At 37.9% G+C, this 21,636-nt stretch overlaps 1 protein-coding gene across 1 annotated transcript in view; it reads left to right on the forward strand.

Annotated features, from left to right (window-relative positions):
- The window catches only part of LOC150084004 (HEAT repeat-containing protein 5B), a 406,846-nt gene that overhangs the window by 72,958 nt on the left and 312,252 nt on the right, over window positions 1-21,636 (forward strand). The window contains exons 5-7 of the mRNA XM_090375841.1: window positions 16,126-16,275; window positions 18,397-18,568; window positions 20,365-20,519. Coding sequence (XP_090231967.1) covers window positions 16,126-16,275; window positions 18,397-18,568; window positions 20,365-20,519 — 477 coding nt within the window. The remainder of the gene's footprint in view (window positions 1-16,125; window positions 16,276-18,396; window positions 18,569-20,364; window positions 20,520-21,636) is intronic.

The raw sequence follows: 21,636 nt of genomic DNA on the forward strand, positions 1-21,636 counted from the left end.
AGTCAAACACTTACTCCAAGCAAAGCAACAAGATAAACACGAGAAAACAGTAAACGCACCCATCTCAATCCCCTCGGATTCTCCAACCTTGCAACAGTGTAAGAGTAATAGCAGACCACAAAATCACGAACCTAACTCAGAATGTATGGAATTTGAGAAAACGGGAAAGATAGATGACGATACGTTGGAAATCCATGCCGAAGAATTAGAAGAAGATAAGGATACCAGAAAACCGGTATTTCCCAAAAGAGATAGAGTAAGGACAGAAAAACAAAAGACAGTCACCCAACGAAAACAGCTCGAGGGGCTGAGCAAATATAAATAATGGATAAAATTATCCAGTGGAATTGTCGTGGATTACGTACTAATTTTGACGACGTACAGTATCTGATCACCCATTACACGCCAATCTGTATATGTCTCCAGGAAACGTACCTCAAACAACAAGATACCCTGAATATCAGGAACTACTCAATGTACAGAAGAGACCGAATAACTCAAAGTATAACACATGGAGGAGTTGCTATATTAGTAAATGACAGAATACCAACACAACAGGTGCATTTAAATAGCCCATTAGAAGCGGTAGCAATTCGTACAATAGCAAGGTCCCTATTAACCATATGTTCATTATACATTCCACCAGGAGATGATGTCTCTTATGAAGACCTAGACGCATTACTACAACAACTACCACCCCCAATTTGTCTGATGGGAGATATGAATGGACATAAATGGGCATCCCCTTTGTGGGGATGCTCCGACTACAACAGAAGAGGATGCATCATTGAACAACTGCTAGATAATCATAACCTTTTACTTCTTAACAGGGGTAACCACACTTACTTCCATTTTCCAACTCGGACCACCACAGCTATAGATCTTACCATATGTACCCCTACACTTTACACAGCATTTAATTGGGAAGTTTTTGAGGATCCTCTTGGGAGTGATCATTATCCAGTAATTGCCACACTGGTCAGTGAATATCCATATCATACCAGCAGGACTCCTCGTTGGAAAATAGAAAAAGCTAATTGGGAAGCATTCAGGAGGAAAGCAGTTTTCAACACCAATATCATTGAGCAGGAAACAGTAGTTGTTGCACTAGCACATGTCACAGAAACCATACAAAACGTAGGCAAGCTAACAATCCCTAAGACTTCATCACGTTTTCCAAACCGTCCGAAAACATGGTGGAATGATGACTGCACTGAAACAAGAAAACAACAGAATAGGGCATGGAACCGTTTTCGCAGGTATCCCACAACAGAAAATCTGATTCAGTTCAAAAGAATGCATGCCATAGCGCAATTTACCAGGAAGCAGAGTCGAAAAGCAGCATGGATAAAATTCACATCTACAATAAACAAAAAAACAAATGCACATATAGTCTGGAATAAAATAAGAAAAATGACAGGTAAATATAGAAATAGGCCATCACCAATACTGATCTGCAATGGAATTAGTTTGACTGAACCTACCGTTATTGCAAACACATTAGGCGAGACCTTCGCAAAAGTATCAGCGAAAGATTCATACCATCCGGAATTTCTGATCCAAAAAGAAAAAGCAGAAAAGCATAAGATCAAATTTAAATCAAAAGGTAATGAACGCTACAATCAACCATTCACAATAAACGAACTACACGAAGTTTTGTTCACAGCCAGGCCAAGTGCAGTAGGCCCAGACGATATACATTACGACATGATCAAGCACCTTAAAAAGACTGAATTAGAAAATTTATTGAAACTGTATAACAGAATATTCCAAGAAAATGTATTTCCAAACACATGGTGCTATGCAATAGTACTAGCTTTCCCGAAACCTGACAAAGACCTGACAAATCCATGCAACTATCGACCAATAGCCCTCACCAGCTGTTTGGGAAAATTATTACAAAAAATGATAAACAAAAGACTGATTTGGTATCTAGAGGGAAATAACATCTACACAAACACGCAATGTGGTTTTAGAATTCATAAATCTACTCTGGACCACCTAGTCAGGATAGAAGCCATCATCAGAAATGCATTTATCAGATCACAACATATGGTTACAGTATTTTTTGACATCGAAAAACTTACGATACCACTTGGAGATATGGGATCCTGCGAGATATGCACCATGCTGGACTGAGAGGCAATCTCCCTGTGTTTATCCAGAACTTCCTTATGAACAGAACCTTCCAAGTCAAAGTACAAACTTCTTTCTCTAAAATCTACCAACAAGAAGAAGGCGTTCCACAGGGCTCAGTCTTGAGTGCCACTTTGTTTGCCATAAAGATTAATTTTATCACAAATCAACTCCCTCCTTTGGTTTCACATGCACTTTACGTTGATGACTTTAGTATCTCTAGTCAGGCACAGAACATGAGAACTATCGAGAGACAATTGCAATGCGCAATCAACAATATAAGTAAGTGGGCACTAGATAACGGTTTCAGACTGTCAACACAAAAAACAATGTGTACATTTTTGTCGCAAAAGAAATCTCCATCCTGATCCTGAACTAAAATTAGAAGGCAAAAATATACCAACGCAGCCGAAGGCAAAATTTCTCGGACTAATCTTAGATAAGAAACTCACATTCGTGGAGCATATTCGAGAGCTGCGTAAAAGCTGTACAAAACACATGAACATACTTAAAATCCTTTCATCAACAGCATGGGGAGCAGACAGATATTCCTTACTAAACCTATACAAAGCACTAATTAGATCAAAATTGGACTAGAGCCCCAGTTTACGATTCAGCACGGAAAACAGCTCTGAAATGGCTGGATCCAGTTCATCACAATGCACTGCGTATAGCTACTGGCGCTTATTGTACCTCTCCCATATATAGTCTCTATGCTGAAGCCAACGAACCACCTTTAACTCTTAGGCGACAGCAACTCGCATTGTATTATACATTTAAAATAAAATCTATGCATGGACACCCTACTTGGGAGACCCTCTTTGATCCACGATGCAGAAACATATATCAGAATCGCCAACAAGCAAACCGACCCCTGGGAATTAGAATGCAAGACTTTTTGGCAGTACATAACCTTAATATAGACAAAATAGCACACATGCCAGTTCATACTCCTCCACCATGGGATTCGCATATCCCGATATGCGACTTCTCCTTTCAGAAATGGAATAAAAAAGCGATACCTTCAACAATCTTCCAACAGTTACATGCAGAGCACAGAATTCAATTTCCTGACTATATTCCAATATACACAGATGGTTCAAAAACAGACACTTTAGTGGGAGCAGCAGCTGTATTCCCAGATATAACTTTAACACAACAGCTACCGAAAGAGTGCAGTGTATACACAGCAGAATTATACGCAATAAAAATAGCCTTAACTCATGTACAAGATAAGCATTATACGAGAAGTGTAATACATACAGATTCCTTGAGTTCCTTACAATCCATGCAAAACATAGGTACATCCAAACACCCAATCCTTTGGCACATACGGCAAATACTAACTGACTACGCCAGAAATGAACAGGATACTTTTTTCTGCTGGATCCCAGGACATTCAGGGATTGCGGGAAACGAAGCAACAGACAAGTCAGCCAAAGAACCCGTACTACAGATCGGAGAGGATATATCAGTCCCGTATTCCAATTACAAGCCTACGATATGGCGTATTTGCCAGTTGAAATGGCAAGAAATCTGGAATCAGCAAACTGCAAACAAATTATACCAAATAAAGCCGAATATTGAAAACTGGATTTCTAGCAGTCGAAGGTTGAGAAAAGAGGAAACAGCACTCACCAGGCTAAGAATCGGCCATACCCATCTTACGCACTCATTTTTGTTGCGAGCAGAGGAACCACCACGATGCCAGACTTGTGACACCGTTCAATCAGTAAAACACATATTAATAGACTGTCCTACATATACAAATGAACGTAAACAAGTCTTCAAAGATATATATGAGACACATGACGCCATTACACTAACAGATCTCTTGAAAAATAAACATGACTGCACAGATGTTTTCAACTTTCTTAAAGCTATCAATTTATACCACCTCCTCTAAGGAAGTGAATATAAGCAACAGACTAACACAAGAACGTATAAATCAGGTTAAAATGAACAATTGAAATCGAAAGTAAACACCCCTGAAACACATCACACCGTATAAACTGGCGCATTATGACCCGCGTAGTCCATGCGCCATTAAACCTCAATACAAACCAAACCAAACCAATCCTAAAATGAGGCCTCCAGACCGGTATACAGTACCCAAGGTGTGGCCTGACCATTGCCTTATACAAAGGGATAATCACCTCCCTGTCTCTGCTAGAAAAATTCCAATATATCATTAACAAAACTCCATGACCTGCCCTGACACCCGTCTGTACTACTCAGAGAGCTTCATATCTGACTGCACAATTACCCCCAGGTCTTTTTCATTCTCCACTTCTCTGAGTGTAGTACTACACAGTTGTACATTTCTCTTGGGTTACTGCTACTCATATGGAGTACTTTGCATTTGTCAATGTTAAACTCCATTTGCCACCTCTGAGCCCATCTGCCTAACTTTTCTAGATCCTGTGGCAGTAGCATACTGTCATTAACAAACCTGCCAATCTTTGTATCATCTGCAAACCTGGACATTAAACCTGATATACCTTCATCAATATTATTGATAAATACACAAAACAACAATGGGCCCAGCACCGAACCCTGGGATACTCCGCTAATATCATTAGTCCACATAGAGCAGTGTCCATTTATTAGCACTCTCTGCCATCTCCCACTTGACCTTCCCTTTATCCATTGCAGTAATTTGTCCTTAATGCCATACTGCTCCAATTTGTACAGCAGTCTTCCATGTGCAACAGTATCAAAAGCTTTCCTGAAATCTAAGTATATGATATCAAAATTATTTTTTGCATCCAGTTCCTCTGTGACCACATCATAGTATCCAATCAAATTGGTCAGACAAGACTTCCCCTTGTCTAACAAACCCATGCTGTGTCTGAGCTATTACTGCTGTCTTGTCTAGGTGATCCTATATCACCTCTTTAACCAGTGACTCCATTATTTTCCCCGGAACAAAATTTAAAACCCCATGACTTGCTCTGATGGTCATGGAGTCTAATTATTTGTTCTAACAGGCCTATAATTATTTGTCACCATTTGAACCCCCTTTGTGAATTAGGGATGTTATTTTACCAATATTGTTAATCAAATGCATGGGCTCCTATGAAAGGCACATCATAAACCAAAATATCAATTAATCAATGACAACATTAATTGAGGGAGCACTGTATATATATGTGTTTATCCATATGGGAAATTCCATACACATATGTTTGCACTTGTGAAAGGGTTGTTAAGATTGAAATGGAAGTACACCAAACATCTAATACAACCCCATACAAAGTCTTTATAATGAAATAATAACAATTTTGTATTTAGGCTTTGATAATCAAGATGAAATAAACAATAACCAGAAGTTGTGAAACAAGAATATTGTGTTATCTCCAACTCTTTTTAGTTTCTCATAGATGATGTCTTAAGAGAATGGAAGAATGTGATTAATCTGGATATTCAACTTTAATTCAATCACAATTTGACAGTTTGTTTTTTGCTGAGAGTCAAATAATGGCAAAAATAATGAAGAAAAAGGATTACAACAATCTTTCTCTTTAAACTGCATCTGATTTGTCATAAAACCAATCTAAAAATATCAGTTTCAAAAAGTAAACCAGGGTGTTTAAAGGCAAATACTCTGTTTCAGTGGGATATGATGTTAAATATAAATAGAATAATAATGAGGGAAAAAAAAGTTGCAATCTGTTTTTAAACTGTATCAAATTGCCAAAAAAAAATTTTTTTGCTTAAAAATCTCATTATCAAAAAGTAAACCAGTGGTACTTAAAAGCAAATGCTCCATAAGAACAAAAAATAGTAGTTGTAGAAGATCATATTAGTAGTAGTAGTGGCATGTGATGCAAGAAAGCAAGTGTATTATGCAGCATCAGCCAAAAAAAAAATACAAAACAATCCCCTCTAAATGTTTGTCCAGTTCCTCCTTAAATTTATTTAACCTATCAACTTCCACAATGACAGATGGAAGTTTGTTCCAGCAATTAACCACCCGCTGGCTAAAGGCAAATTTCCACACATCTATTCTACATATGTCCTTCCTCAATTTGAATTTATGCCCCCTTAGGTTCATAATCTGAACAAGTGGAAGAATCCCATCAGAATTCAGTGTGCTCAACCCATTCAAGGCCTTATACACCTCAATCAGCTCACCTCGCAGGTGCCTAGTCTCCAGCTGCTGCAATTTGCAGAGCCCTTCATTCCCCTCACCAATCTTGTTGCCCTTCTCTGTACACGCTCAAGCAAATCTACAAGCAAATCTTCCTCCAGACCTGCACGCAGTACTCAAGGCATGGCCTGACCATTGCCTTATACAGAGGGACAATCACCTCCTTTTCCCTGCTAGCAAAATTCCTGTATATCATTGACAATACCCCATGACCTGCCCTGACAACCTGTCTGCATTGCTCAGAAAACTTCATATCTGACTGCACAATTACTCCCAGGTCTTTTTCATTTTCTACCACCTTAATTGTAGTACTACACAGTTGGTACGTTTCTCTGGGGTTACTTCTACTCATATGCAATACTTTGCATTTTTCAATGTTAAACTTCAGTTGCCACTTCTCAGCTCATCTGCCCAAATTTTCTAGATCCTGTTGCAGTAACACACTGCCATTACTGTCATTAACAACCCTGCCAACATTTCTATCATCTGCAAACTTCAATACTAAGCCTGATATACCTTCATCAATATCATTTATAAATATACAAAACAACAGTGGACCCAACACCAAACCCTGTGGGACTCCACTAATAACATTTAGCATTAGCATTAGTAGAGGCATATGATGCAAGAAAGCAAGCTTATTCAGCATCAGCCAAAAAAAAACCACACACCACTCCCATTTCACCCCTCCGTTCGTTCGAAATACCTGTCCAGTTGAGCTTTAAATTTGTTTAGGCTATCAACTTCAACAACAAGTGATGGAAGTCGGTTCCACCAACCAACCACCCGCTGGCCAAAGGCAAATTTCCGCACATCTATCCGACATCCGTCCTTCCTCAATTTGAATTTATGCCCTCTGAGGTGATTATTCTCAGCAAGATGAAGAATCCCATTGGCATTGAGCATGCTCAAACCATTCAAAGCCTTATACACCTCTATCAGATCACCTCGCCGGTGCCTAGTCTCCAGACTCTGTAATTTGCAAAACTTAAGCCTTTCTTCGTAAGAGCAACCCTTTGTTCCATTCACTAATCTTGTTGCCCTTCTCTGTACCCGTTCCAGCAGCTCTACATCCTTCTTGAAATGAGGCCTCAAGACCTGTATACAGTACTCAAGATGTGGCCTAACCGTTGCCTTATACAAGGGAATAATCACCTCCTTATCCCTGCTAGAAAAATTCCTGTATATCATTGACAAGACACCATGAGCTACTCTTGCAGCTCGTCTGCACTGCTCAGAGAACTTCATATCTGCCTGCACAATTACCCCCAGGTCCTTTTCATTCTCCACCACTGTCAGTGTAGTACCGCAGAGTTGATACGTTGCTCTGGGGTTACTGTTTCCCATATGTAGTACTTTACATTTGTCAATGTTAAACTTCATTTGCCACCTCTCAGCCCATCTGTTCAACCTTTCCAGATCCTGTTGCAGCAGCATAGCGTCAGTAGTGTCCTTAACAACCCTGCCAACCTTTGTATCATCTGCAAACTTGGACATTAAACTTGATATCCCATCATCAATATCATTCATAAACACCGAAAACAACAACGGACCCAACACTGAACCCTGAGGAACTCCACTAATAACATTAGTCCACGTTGAGCAGTGTCCATTGATTACCACTCTCTGTCTTCTGCCACTCAACCATCCCTTAATCCATAGCAGCAATTTGCCTCCAATGCCACACTGCTCCAATTTGTGCAGCAGTCTTCCATGTGCAACAGTATCAAAAGCCTTTCTAAGATCCAAATATATAATATCAAAGTTATTCCCTGCATCCAGTTCTTTTGTGACTACATCATAGTATCCAATCAAATTGGTCAGGCAAGACCTGCCCTTAACAAAACCATGCTGCATCTGAGCTATAACTGAATTCTTGTCTAGATGATCCTGCAGTGCTTCTTTAACCAGTGCCTCCATTAATTTACCTGGAACAGAAGTTAAACTAACAGGTCTATAATTACTTGTGTCAGCCTTTGATCCTCCTTTGTGAATTGGGGTTACATTTGCACATCTCCAGTCTATGGGTACCTCCCCTGAGTCCAAAGAAGCTCTCATAATTATGACTAGGGGTTTGCTTACTTCCTTTGCTGCCTCCTTTAATATAACTGGATAGATCCCATCCACCCCAGGTGCCTTTTTTATGTTTATCCTCAACAATCTCTCCTCCACTTTCCTCTCAGTTATTACAAAATCATCCAGCTCACTGCCAATGTTTACTTTACCTACATCATTCTCCCTCCTGAATAACTCCTCATGCGTGAATGTAGATGCAAAATACTCGTTTAGATTGTTAGCCACCTGAGCAGGATCCTCAACTGTTGAACCATCAATATCCAGTGGACCAATCTGATTCATCCCTTTCCTTCTTGAGTTTAAATATGAAAAGAACTCTTTTCTGTTTTTCTTTGCATCCTTTGCCAAGGATTTTTCGTAGTCTGCCTTTGCCTGCCTAATCTCCTTTGTGACTTGGTTACAGACCAACTTATATCTATCATAGACTTCCATGTCACCCATTAATTTGTATGTATCCCATGCATTTTTCTTCTCTGCCACATGTCTCATTAGTTCATCTGACAACCATTTAGGCCTAAACCTTGAACAATATTTCTTAGTTGGTATGTAAAGCCTGGTAGCCTCCAAGATTAGTTCCTTGAATGCTTCCCATTTTGAGTTTGCTGTTGGTAACATCATCAGTTGGTCCCACTGTATAGAATTTAAATACTGTCTCAGACCATCATAGTTGCCTTTACGAAAACAAAAACCCTTCCCTTTACCTCTGATGGTAGTTACCTCCTTGAGTAAATCCCACTTCAACACACTGTGATCACTGCCACCTAGTGGTTCATTTATCTGCAGATTCTTAATGCATGAAGAATCACTACTGATAATCAGATCAAGAGTATTGCTCCCTCTTGTTGCCTCACGAACATGCTGATGTAGAAAACAATCATCCAATAAATCCACAAAAGCCTTGCTAGTGTGCGAGTGACCAACCCACAAATTCCAGTCAATATCTGGGAAATTAAAATCCCCCATTATAAGACTCTCTGGTTTACTGGCCCACTCTATTTCCCTGTACAATATCTTATTATACTCATCAGAGTCATTAGGCCTATAGCACACACCTACTCTCAATTTTGATTTCCCTATGCTTATGTCACACCAAACTGACTCGACACTGCCCTGTCCATCGATGTCGACTGGCTTCACTTCCTTGGACTTTATGTGTTTCTTAACTAATAGCATAACCCCTCCTCCCCTGTCTATCCTTTCTATACACATTGTATTCCCCAAATTCCAGTTCCGCATTACTTATATCTTTGTGACACCACGTCTCTGATATCCCAACAATATCTGCCTTTGATGTTTTGAGCAATACCTCAAATTCATCAAATTTATTTACCAAACTCCTAGCATTGGTGTACACGCAGGTATACATGCACCTGTTTCTATTCTTAGCTACCCGAACACAACCCATGTGTTTACTTGTACCGCAATGACTCCCAGCAGTCTCTGAAATATCCTGCATCTTGTTTTTCAGGCTTCTGCTCATTTCAATAGAAGCAGTGCAAGAATCACTTCCACCTCTGCCAGTGGCTACTGTTAATCTATTAGTCCTTGTATCCCCCCCAACTAGCAGTTTTCCGACCCACCTAACACTGCCTCCCTAATTTCTCATGTTTGACATTTAATATTTCTCATTAATAATATTCTTCAACAAACATCCCATTTCAAATATTTGGAATGTGATATTAGATGCGAAACATTCTAGTGTAAATGCTAAAAGACAATTATAAATTAAATACAATACTGTATGAAGAGCCTTGAAAGATAAAACATGAAAAGAAATTCTGCTTAAATTTAAGTTATATTAAAGTTAGATCTTTAAATGAAAGAATGTATAAATAGAAAGATGGAAAGAATATGTTGAGAGAATAAAAGAGGGAAGATTACCATTGGATGCACTGCAAAACCAAAAGGAATAGGAGATTGTGGCCAGAATAGGCATTCTGTCTAATTCTTGAATGCAGAAGAGAGAAAGGAGAGTGCATATTGTGTAATCGCAAAATTTTCTTAATTAGATCATTATATATCTCATGTCATAGAAATACTAATTAATTAGCTAAGCTTATGTTTGAACGTTACTCACCTCTTATTCTTTCTCATGAAAGGTTAAACTTTCATGAGAAAGAATTAAAATAAAAATAAAAAAAAAATGATAAGGAACTAAGAAGACATTAGCATTAATAAAGGCATATGATGCAAGAAAGCTAGTTTATGCAGCATCAACCAAAAAAAAAAAAAAAAAAAAAACCCTCCCATTTCACCCCTCCATTCTTTCTAAATGCCTGTCCAGTTCATCCTTAAATTTATTTAGGCTATCAACTTCCTCAACAAAAGATGGAAGTCTGTTCCACCAGTCAACCACCCGCTGGCTAAAGGCAAATTTCCGCACATCTATTCTACAAATATCTTTCCTCAGTTTGAATCTGTGCCCCCTCAGGTTCTTAATCTGAGCAAGAGGAAGAATCCCATCAGCATTCAGCTTGCTCAACCCATTCAAGGCCTTATACACCTCAATCAAATCACCTTGCAAGTGCCTACTCTCCAAGCACTGCAATTTACAGAACTTAAGCCTTTCTTGGTAAGAGCACCCCTTTGTTCCCCTCACCAATCTTGTTGCCCTTCTTTGTCCTGTTCTAGCAACTCTACATCTTTCCTAAAATGAGGCCTCCAGACCTGCACACAATACTCTAGTTGTGGCCTGAACATTGCCTTGTATAACGGGATAATCACCTCCCTGTCCCTGCTAGCAAAATTCCTATATATCATTGACAAGACTCCATGACCTGCCCTGGCAGCCCGTCTGCACTGCTCAGCGAACTTCATATTTGACTGCGCAATTACCCTGAGGTCTTTTTCACTTTCTACTTCCCTGAGTGTAGTACCACACAGTTGGTATTCGGTTATTGCTATCCATGTGCAGTACTTTGCATTTGTCAATGTTAAACTTCAGTTGCCACTTCTCAACCCATTTACCCAACTTATCTAAATCCAGTTGAAGTAGCATACTATCTTTATTGTCGTTAACAACCCTGTCAACCTTTGTATCATCTGCAAACTTGGACATTAAACCTGGTATACCTTCATCAATATCATTGATAAATGTACAAAACAACGAGCCCAGCACCAAACCCTGGGGAACTCCACTAATAACATTTGTCCACGAAGAGCAGTGTCCATTGATTACCACTCTGTCATCTCCCACTCAACCACCCCTTTATTCATTGTAGCAACTTACCCTTAATGCCATACCTCTCCAATTTGTACAGCAGTCTTCCATGTGCAACAGTATCAAAAGCTTTCCTGAAATCCAAGTATATGATATCAAAATTGTGTTAAGTAGATCATTACATTACCTATATTGAGATGCATTTCTAATAGGATCGTGAAAAAATGCCCAAAAGATATGAAATAGAAAGGAAAAGAAAAGAAAAAGTCAATCACACAAATTGAAACATAATGGCAAAAAGTATGGAACACTTTTTGGGAGTTCATTCCATCAACAGTTGCCATACTGAGCCACGCAAAAAAAAAAAAAAAAAATTACTAGAAATTATATGATGTAGGAAACACTTGCAAACAGAGTCTATCTTGACTGGTAGAGCATAACCTAATGTTCAAATACCACATGTTGGCAAATTCATGGGATTTCTGATATTCTGTTCAATCTTATCTTCAGATTTGAATTTAGATATAGCTGAAGTTTACATGGTATGCAATATATAATGATCTGTTAATTAAAATATTTTTCACAATTCAACTGTAGTTCATGAACATGACAGAACTTGTAATCATTCTTCCAACAAAAATATAGTGCAGCTGCGACAAAGTTGAAGGAAGCGGTTGCCTGAGGTTTATCAAACTCTAATGAGGCACTAAATGACTTTGTGGTAACTGAAAGTAAAATGGAGGAGAAATTGTTGAAGATCAACATAAAAAAAAGGTGACTGGAGTGGATGGAATCTCTCCAGTTACATTAAGGGAGGCAGCAAAGGAGGTAAGCAATTATGAGAGCATTCTCGGATTCAGGAGAAGTTCCTTAAGTACTGGAAATGTGCGAATGTATCCCAAATTCATAAAGGAAGATCAGACGGTGACATAATTACAGACCTGTTAGCTTAACATCTTAAAGAAAAGTAATGCAGGACCATCTGGATAGGCGTGCAATTATACAGCCATCAGAGCATGGATTTGTTAAGGGGTGGTCTTGTCTAACCAATCTGATAGGTTAGTATGATGCAGTGACCAAGGAACTGGATGCAAAAAATAATTTTGACATTGTATTTTAGGAAGGCTTTTGATACTGTTGCAAGACTGTACAAACGGGAGCAATGTGGCATTAAGGGCAAGTTACTGCTATGGATCAAGAGGTGGTTAAGTGGAAGAAGACAGAGTGGTTATCAGTGGGCACTACTCTGTGTAGACTAATATTATTAGTGGAATTCCTGAGGGTTGAATGCCAGACCTGTTGTTTTTTCAGTATTTATCAATAATATTGATGATATCAGGCTTAATATCTAAGTTTGCATATGATATAAAGGTTGGCACAGTGGTTAAAGACAGTCATCAGGTTATGCTACTGCAAAAATATATAGAAAAATGGGTCGCTGGACTGAGAAATTGCAGTTGAGATTTAATATTGATAAATGTAAGGTACTACATATGGGTAGCAGTAAACCTCAGAGTAACTTATCAACTATATGGTACTAGATTCAGGTTACTGGAGAATGAAAAAGACCTGAGGGTAATTGTGCAGTCAGACATGAAATTCTCTGAGCAGTGCAGGCATGGTGTGAGGACAACTCATGGGATTTTGTTAATGATATACAGAAACTTGGGTAGCTGGGATAAAGAGGTGATTATTCCTTTCTATAAGACCATGGTTAGCAACGTCTTTAATACTGTATACAGATCTGGACACCTCTCTTTAGTAAAGAATCTGCTGGAATGGGTGCACAGAAGGCCAGCCAAACTGGTGAAGGGAACAAAAGGGGGCTCCTATCTTGAAAGGCTTCAGTTCTGCAAATTGCAGCATTGAATGGATTGAATAAGCTGAATGTTAATGGCATTCTTCCACTTGCTGAGACTACACACACATAAGGAGGCATAGATTTAAAATGAGGAAGGATGTTTGCATGATAGATGTACCTAAGTTTGCCTTCAGCCAGCAGGTGGTTGATTGTTGGAACAGGCTTCCATCAGTTGTTGTGGAAGTGGATGGGTTGAATAAATTCAAGGAAGAACTAGACAAATACTTGGAGTATATGGATGTGTGAACTCTGTAGGTTTTTTTTCTGGCTGATGCTAAGAACCACTAGCTTTCCAGTCATTATAAACCTTTGAGATGGACTTTTTTCCAGTCATTAAACCTTTGAGATGGATGATTCAAGAAATGAAAGACCAGTTATGTCTTTCATGAAAGACATAACTGGTCTTTCATTTCTTGAATTGTGGCTCCTGCTAAACATGCACCCATGTTAAGACCTTTTTCAAAGTCTGATATATCACATGTTATCCCCATTCTGGTTTCAGATTACAGTCGAATAGCCTGTGCAGTCTTTTATACCCAACGCAGAACACCGTTACCCATGTCACAGTTTTATTTGCATCTATTTGCATTTAATTTGTCTATGAATGTCTTAATGCGAATGTTCATATTTTTTTTGGCCAGTATATGTATAATTCTCTATAGTTTCTTGTGAATTGTTCAGCATGGAAACCAATGGAATGTACTTCTAAAAAAGTGTGGGTAGCATAATTTTCTTTTCCGTTTTATATTTTTATACATTTTTTCTTTTTGTAGTTTAGTATAAGGGATGTGCAAGCGGAATACATGAACCCACCAACGGGTTCACTGAGCCTCTCTATCCCAATTCCACTCACCTCCACGGGGTGGCCCCTAGGACCTGAGCAACCTAGAGGAGAGTTGCGTTTCACCCCCAGCAGGAATCTAGGTCAAAGTGCAGATTAGAGAAGGAAGGATATGTAGGACCTTCCCTTCATATTATGAAGACAGGGCCTACATATCTGGTTACCAGCAGGTAGGTTGGTAATCAGAGTTTTGATGGCACAGGAACCTAAACAGGTCAATAGCAGCAAACACAGCTTCAGTTAGAGGAAGCTACTACCAACAGGGAAAGCAATGGGAAACTACCCTGTAAAGTAAACATATCCCAAGAAATCCAATGATGAGCAAGCAAGAGAAGACTGGACAAACTGGAAAAGACAAAGGTGGAAGCAGCTGATCAGAGGAAGTGACCAGTCACAAGACTGAATTATTGGATGATGATGATAGTTTTAGTTGATGACACTGTTAGACAATGCTTCCACTTTTTTTTTTTACTTTTTTCCCCACTTTATGCAGATATTACATAATTGATTTTTTTTTTTTTTTTTTGAAGGTACCCTTCATTAGGAATGGATTCCTGTTTTTATTTGTTCACAGTTTTTTTCAGACTCTCCAAGAATGAAGTTATAGTTTATTTCATCATGGGATGTGTCATTTGTCGTTGCTTTTTTCATGGATGAACGAACAGGGTAAATTGAAGCCTCTCTATTTGGGGGTTGGGGAAATTTGTACTTGAGTTTGGTTAAATATCTTGACTTTTCTTTGTAGTAATATCTTGAAAATGTTTCTTTGAAACTAATTTTTTAAAAATTAATATCAAGGTAATTATAGCAGTTACTCTAGAAATTAAAAAGCAGAACCGCGCCTCCGTAGCCAGGTGGGAAGAAGCAGCAGTGCGTAGCACACGCTTCTTGATTAGACCGGGATTCGAGCCTGTCACCACCAAATACGGAGGATGCGGAAAGATCAAGGAATGACCACCGCATATTCCCAGAGCAATATGGCCTTAGTTGCTAATGCTCCTAAAAACCAAATAACAAACAAAAAGCAGAAATTTTTTAGTATAACTTTTTATGACTGCTTGATTTGTGTTAATGTCATCTTACAAGAGACATAATTGTATATAAATTCTTTTCAGCTCTTTCCTTAAAAAAAAAAAAAAAATTTTTTTTTTTTTTAAGTATTATATGTAGAACTTTGATTATAAAATAGCTAATATTTTTTGGCCATGCCAAAAGTATTTAAAAAAAAGAGGAAACACTCACTCATTGTCACTTGTTTCTATGTAGCATGTTTTAAACTGCATAGTAAATGATCTTAATGCTTGCAGGAAAGCAAACCTTTGCATTGTCATGAATTGCCTTGATAATTGCAAAACATTAATTGCAGATTAATGGCAATGTTCTTTAAATAACTTATAGCAGTTCACACTAAACCACTTCTTTACCACTGTTTTGTCATGGAACTGTCCCTAGAGACTGCCTACTATCTGATGAGGAGGCCAGTTGGCCTTGAAACAGGCTGTAACAGCAGTGTTTCATCTTTTAAATAAATGGCAGATTAATGCCTTTTATTTAAAATTAGGACTTGGATTTTTTTGATAGTTTGAATAATGCTGGTTAGATAAACATGAAAAGAAACTTCATAAGGATTAGATTCATATAAGGCAATTCCATTTTCCCCCCCTTTTTTTTTAACAATTTACTACCACAGAATTTAACGTGGGCATACAGTTCATTTTTTTCCAGCTGTGAATGTTTCTGATTCAAAACTTATTTGTTGATTATCTCTAATGTACCTTTGTTTAGCTATAAAACTGTTCTTGAATTCTTTTCTTAACTGTGTTGTGTTATTTTTTATTCAAAGGTGTAATCTTATTTTTGAACTTGACCTTGACTTGACTTTAACTTGACCTTTATAGTCACAGACAAGATGTGAAGTAATGTTGTCTATGGAAAAAATTGTAGCAGGAATGGGAGCTGCAGCTACAACAGTACATAAAGATATCTTCAAGGCAATTCGCCATTGTTTGACAGATAGAGTGATGACTGTTAGATGTGCAGCTGCAAAGGTATTGTTATATAAATATTAATAATCAGTTTATAGTATTTATAAAATTACATAGGATTTTAATCAATACAGATTATAACCAGTCTTCTTTTTATACACACCTCTTTATTTTATGTATATGTAAGTGTGAGATGAATATAATTACTAATAAATACATTTATTAATAATTATTAATATTTTGAAAATTAAAATTATTAAAATTTTAATATTACCATTAATTATTAGTAAAACTAATTACTGATAAATAAGTTGTCTTTAATTCCTTGAAATTTGTGAAATTTATTTAGTTTGATTCAGTTAGTGCTTGCATATTAATTAACTTAAAAGTGCAGAAAGTCTACTTCCATTTTGCTTTGAAAATTGGACTGACTGTGGCTGGCTTTCTTTTAACTTACATGTAATGAGATGCATTTATTAAAACACTGGGTTTGGGCTAGTACAGTGCCACAGATATATGAGTACAGACCACATTTACAGCCTTTAGACACAATATAAGTGCTTGTAATCTGATCCTGATTCTTGAATCAGGATCAGGTTACAAGTGTTATCCTTGTTTTGATAGATTGATAGTGCTTCTGACAGCTTCCTTTTGGTCGGTGGTTCCAAAAAGGGCAAAAAACATTAGGGGCAGTGATCTAATGATGTAAGTCTTGGAGCAGTATAAAAGTGCTGCTAAGTTATAACTAACTAACCAAACAGCAGGGAGTTCTGAATGACAAATATGCATTTTATATACACTGAAAGGACAGAATTCATGGGATACCTGGTTCCTGGGCAATGCGATGCTGTCATCCCTCTCGCTGGTGGGTGAACCCACCGCTTGGCAGGTAATTCAATGTCAGTATGGATAAATGTAGTGAGTTAACTGACTTTGAAAGAGTGATGATAGTGAATGCCTGACGCATGGGTTGCTCTATTGCGGAGGTAGTACAGAAATTGCACTATTTCCGGAATAACATCTGATTGTGGAAGGTGCTGTGGGCAGAGAAAGGTGGTGGATTAACGTGGCTGTCGGCATCTGTCTCGCATTGTTTCAGCCAACCAGAGACCGACAGTGGCACAAATCACCACCGACTCCAACAAGGGAGGTGCCAGAAACATCTCCACCAAGACCATCAGGCGATCATTAGCACAATAGGTTTGGGAGCCGCCGACCCACCAGAGTCCCATTGCTAACACCACGACACAGGACTCTATTCCTAAGCTGGGCGAAAGAACATCAGCACTAGACCTTGGATAATTGGAGACAGATCTCTTGGTCCAGTGAGTCCCGTTTCCAGCTATTTCGAGCGAATGGTAGGGTGCATGTGTGGTGGTAATCGTACGAAGCTATGCACCCATCATGTCAACAAGGAACTGTTCAGGCAAGTGGACAGTCAGTAATGGTCTGGGGCGTGTTCAACTGGCACACTTTGGGACCTCCGTTATGTCTAGATGCATCTCTGAACAGTCCAGGTTACATGTCCATCCTTGCAGACCATCTGCATCCCGTCATGGTCATCGTGCACCCACAGGGCAATAGACTCTTCCAGCAGGACAATGCACCTCCCCACAGAGCCGTAGTGACTAGAATATGGTTTAAAGAGCATTCCACAGGTTTTACCACCATAGAATGGCTCCCTGTTCACCAGACATGAACTCTGTGGAACATCTTTGGAATGGTGTGGAAAGGTCCGTTCGAGCTTTTGGATCCTTCACCCAGGAATGCGACGGAATTATGGACAGCAGTGCAGTAAGCGTGGATGGAAATACCTGTGAAACGCTTTCGTGAACTAGTGGACTCAATGCCTCACCATGTGACTACCCTTATCCAGGCAATAGGTGGGCCTACCCATTACTAGGTAGGTATCGCATGATTTCTATTTTATATATATATATATATATATATATATATTGTTTTTTTTTAATTTATTTTTTTAAAGTAAAGAAGTAATTAAGATATGTACTTGAATGTAACTATTCATGGTAAATAGTTCAGTTTATTGGATTTAAGGGTCTGATTACTTGAATAAGTAATGTAATATTAAGCATAAATTTATGACAGTTTAATTTTAAAAATTAATTTTTAATTAATATCATTGGAAATTAAAGGGTTGCTTTTTTTTTTTTTTTTTTAATTTAGTGCTTACAAGAGATGCTAAAACACTCAGCATTCCTCTATACGACAGATTTGGAAACAGTGGCTTCTCTTTGTTTTCGAGCCTTCGAAGGGTCTAATTATGAAGTCCGATGTTCAGTTGCCAATCTCTTAGGTATATTGATAGCTATCACCCAGCAAGCATCACAGCCAGCAGGTAAGCACCAACTACTATATTTTAAGATTTTAAATATAGTCTACAGTAAAAAAAAAATTCTCGATTATCATTAATTGAATGTCTCATCCAAAAGAAAATTATGCAATTAAACTTAATATGTGGACATGCAGTGACTTTTTATTTGTTTTTGCCTTTATATCAAGATAAATACAAAACTGGGATGCCTCAGTTTTGTGTTTAGAATATGAGAACAAGGGATATTTCTGGCTTAATTCATTTTTACTGTATGTGTCAAGCAATATATTTTTAATGATAGTATTTAATTTGTGGCCCTTGCTTACAGTGTCAAGTGTAAGCAAGTGTAATTCTGTGGTGATGAATTGCATTTTCTCACATTTAAACTTAGTGCAGTGAAGGCTTTTGCTGTACCAGCTAAAAAACAGTATTCCAAATGTAGTCTCACAATTGCGTTATGCAGTGAAATTGCAAACTCCCTATCTCTAAAAAACAATTTTTGATAGATCATTGACAGGATACCAGGCTCTCCGTATTGCTTGTGTGCACTAAACTGGGTGTTTCATATTTCCCTATAAAACTTTGATTATAAAATAGCTCACACAACATAAGCCCCCAAATCCATTTTGTGGCTCTACTCTTTTTAATTCAACCCCTCCAAGTATATAAGTTATTCTGAAGTTTTTCTTAAGTGTAAAAAATCTTGCAATTTTCACCATTAAAAATTAGATGTAGGTTGTGATCCATGCAGAGTATCCATTCAATTCATTGGTTATTATTGTTATTTGGTTTTTTTTTTAGGAGCAGTAGCAACTGAAGCCATATTGCTCTGGGGATATGCGGTGGTCATTCCCTGACCTTTCTGCATCCTCCGTGTTTGGTGGTCACGGGGGGGCTCGAACCCCAGTCTAATCAAGAAGTGTGTGTGCTACGCACTGCTGCTCCTGCCCACCTGGCTACGGAGGCACCCCAATTCATTGGCTACATCTATTGGGGTATATAAGGGTCCAATATGGTCTGCTCTTTTCCTTTTTATTTCTGTGTATGTAAAACTTCTTGTTCTCTTTTCTTGCTTGCTGAGACAGTGATTTCTCTTACTCAGCCCTTGCCAGCCTAACAATTTCTGTTGTACTATAATATATTTAACATATAACTGTTTATGTGCTTCAGAGCTTTTCATTCCTCTACAACTATTCCATGTGCTAACTAACAATTTGCAATCAATATTTTTTCCTATTTTTTTAATAATTAATTATTTCTTTTGTAGCATAATTATCACTTAAGTATTTTCAATGTAGAGGCTCCTAAACTCATCACTACCATATAGAGAGCAATGGTTAATTAATGATCCCTGCTCAGAACTAACTGCTCCTTATTACACAGTTGTTCAGTTTCTGCTGCATGCCTCTTTTGCAGCTATTTTCATACCATTTTTTTCTGAATTAGCATTTGCAAATTTACCTCTTAGCACATCTCCAAACTCACTGAATGGGCTTTTTCTCATTTATTCTTTTGACTTCCTTTCAGAATAACTTTCCTTCTTATGTACTTCCTGAAAATTGCAATCTATAGAAATTCAAGTCCAACATCAACAAGTGTCTTGTCAACATGCACACAGAACTGGAATACAATAGGATCCATTACCTTTCATGTTCGAAATTTCCATGTGAAAGAGAGAGCACTTTTCTTTTCTTTTTTTTTTTTTTAACTCATCTAACTAATAAGAGATTTGACTTTTAAATGTTACAGAACTTTATATCTACCTGCTACACATGGTATTTCCTACTGAGTGAAAAAAAATTTGTCTGGTATATTTATAGTAGGCAAGAATCGGTTGGCTTCACTAGAAGAAGTTCTGACATTAATGGCTTCAGGTTTTCTTCGAGGAGGCATTGGCTTTTTGAAAAGTGGGGCTGGAGAGATGATTAAAGGAGGATCAACTGTCAGTAGAGAGATTCGTGTGGGGGTTACTCATGTATGTAATTTTTTGTTATTAAAATTACTGTATTATAAACGAATTACAATAATAGAGCTATAGTACAGTGTAAGGTTGTTATTCTGTTTAATCTCTTGTTCTATGTGCATAATATGAAATTAAGACATCATCTATAAGATGTGATTTAAATAATAAAAACTTAGGTGAAATGTTGATTGGGATAGGAAAATAAAGTTAATACAAACTGGAAAGGACCTAAATTTTCACACTTTGTAATATTCAGCTATTGCAATACCCAAACAGAAAATAATTTCAATCAGTCATTTGAATATAACAAAAGCTAAGGCCTATGAAGTAAATAAGTGAATCAAGGACTACTTGCCCTTAATTTACTTAATCACTTGTCTGTGCATTTTTCATCCAGCAGGACACTGCCATGAGTAAGTACTGTGATCTTAATACCCAAACTCAAATAAATTTCTTTAACAGTGAGTTACATCATGCTGAGTTGTGGTTTCATTCTGAGATCTTTTGTCTTGAGTATTAAGATGGTGTAATTTTCACATGGCACTTGAAATCCCAGCTCAGTCAAATATATAGACCAAGATAGTCCTCAATTTGACAAGGAAAAAGGAAATGTCAAAATCAGTTCAGAAAGTTGCCTTCATTATTTAATTTCATCAAAACAAATTGCACTGCTAACAACAAATTAGCAATGTTTACAGGTTCTTTAATATTCTTTAAAGGCTGTGAATTGTCTAATCCTATGTGGTGGGTTAATAATATTGTGGATATCCACTCATATACTTCAGCTGGATAAAGAATTCACCTCATTGCACTGCTAAAAATGGGCATATGTTGAATTATATTGTATGATGAGTTCCTGCAATTTATATATCAGGCACCTCCGTAGCCAGGTGGGCAGGAGCAGCAGTGCGTAGCACACGCTTCTTGATTAGACCGGGGTTCGAGCCCGTGACCACCAAATACGGAGGATGCAAAAAGGTTAGGGAATGACCACCACATATCCTCGGAGCAATATGGCCTTAGTTGCTAATGCTCCTAAAAACCAAATAAGAACAATTTATACATCAGGGCTGTCATCAGATACCAATGTCATCAGATACCAATGAATTGGGTGGTAGGCAGATTGGGG

This window comes from Mastigoproctus giganteus, chromosome 6, assembly GCF_048544385.1.
Source record: "Mastigoproctus giganteus isolate SK-2022 chromosome 6, ASM4854438v1, whole genome shotgun sequence".
Taxonomy (NCBI): domain Eukaryota; kingdom Metazoa; phylum Arthropoda; class Arachnida; order Uropygi; family Thelyphonidae; genus Mastigoproctus; species Mastigoproctus giganteus.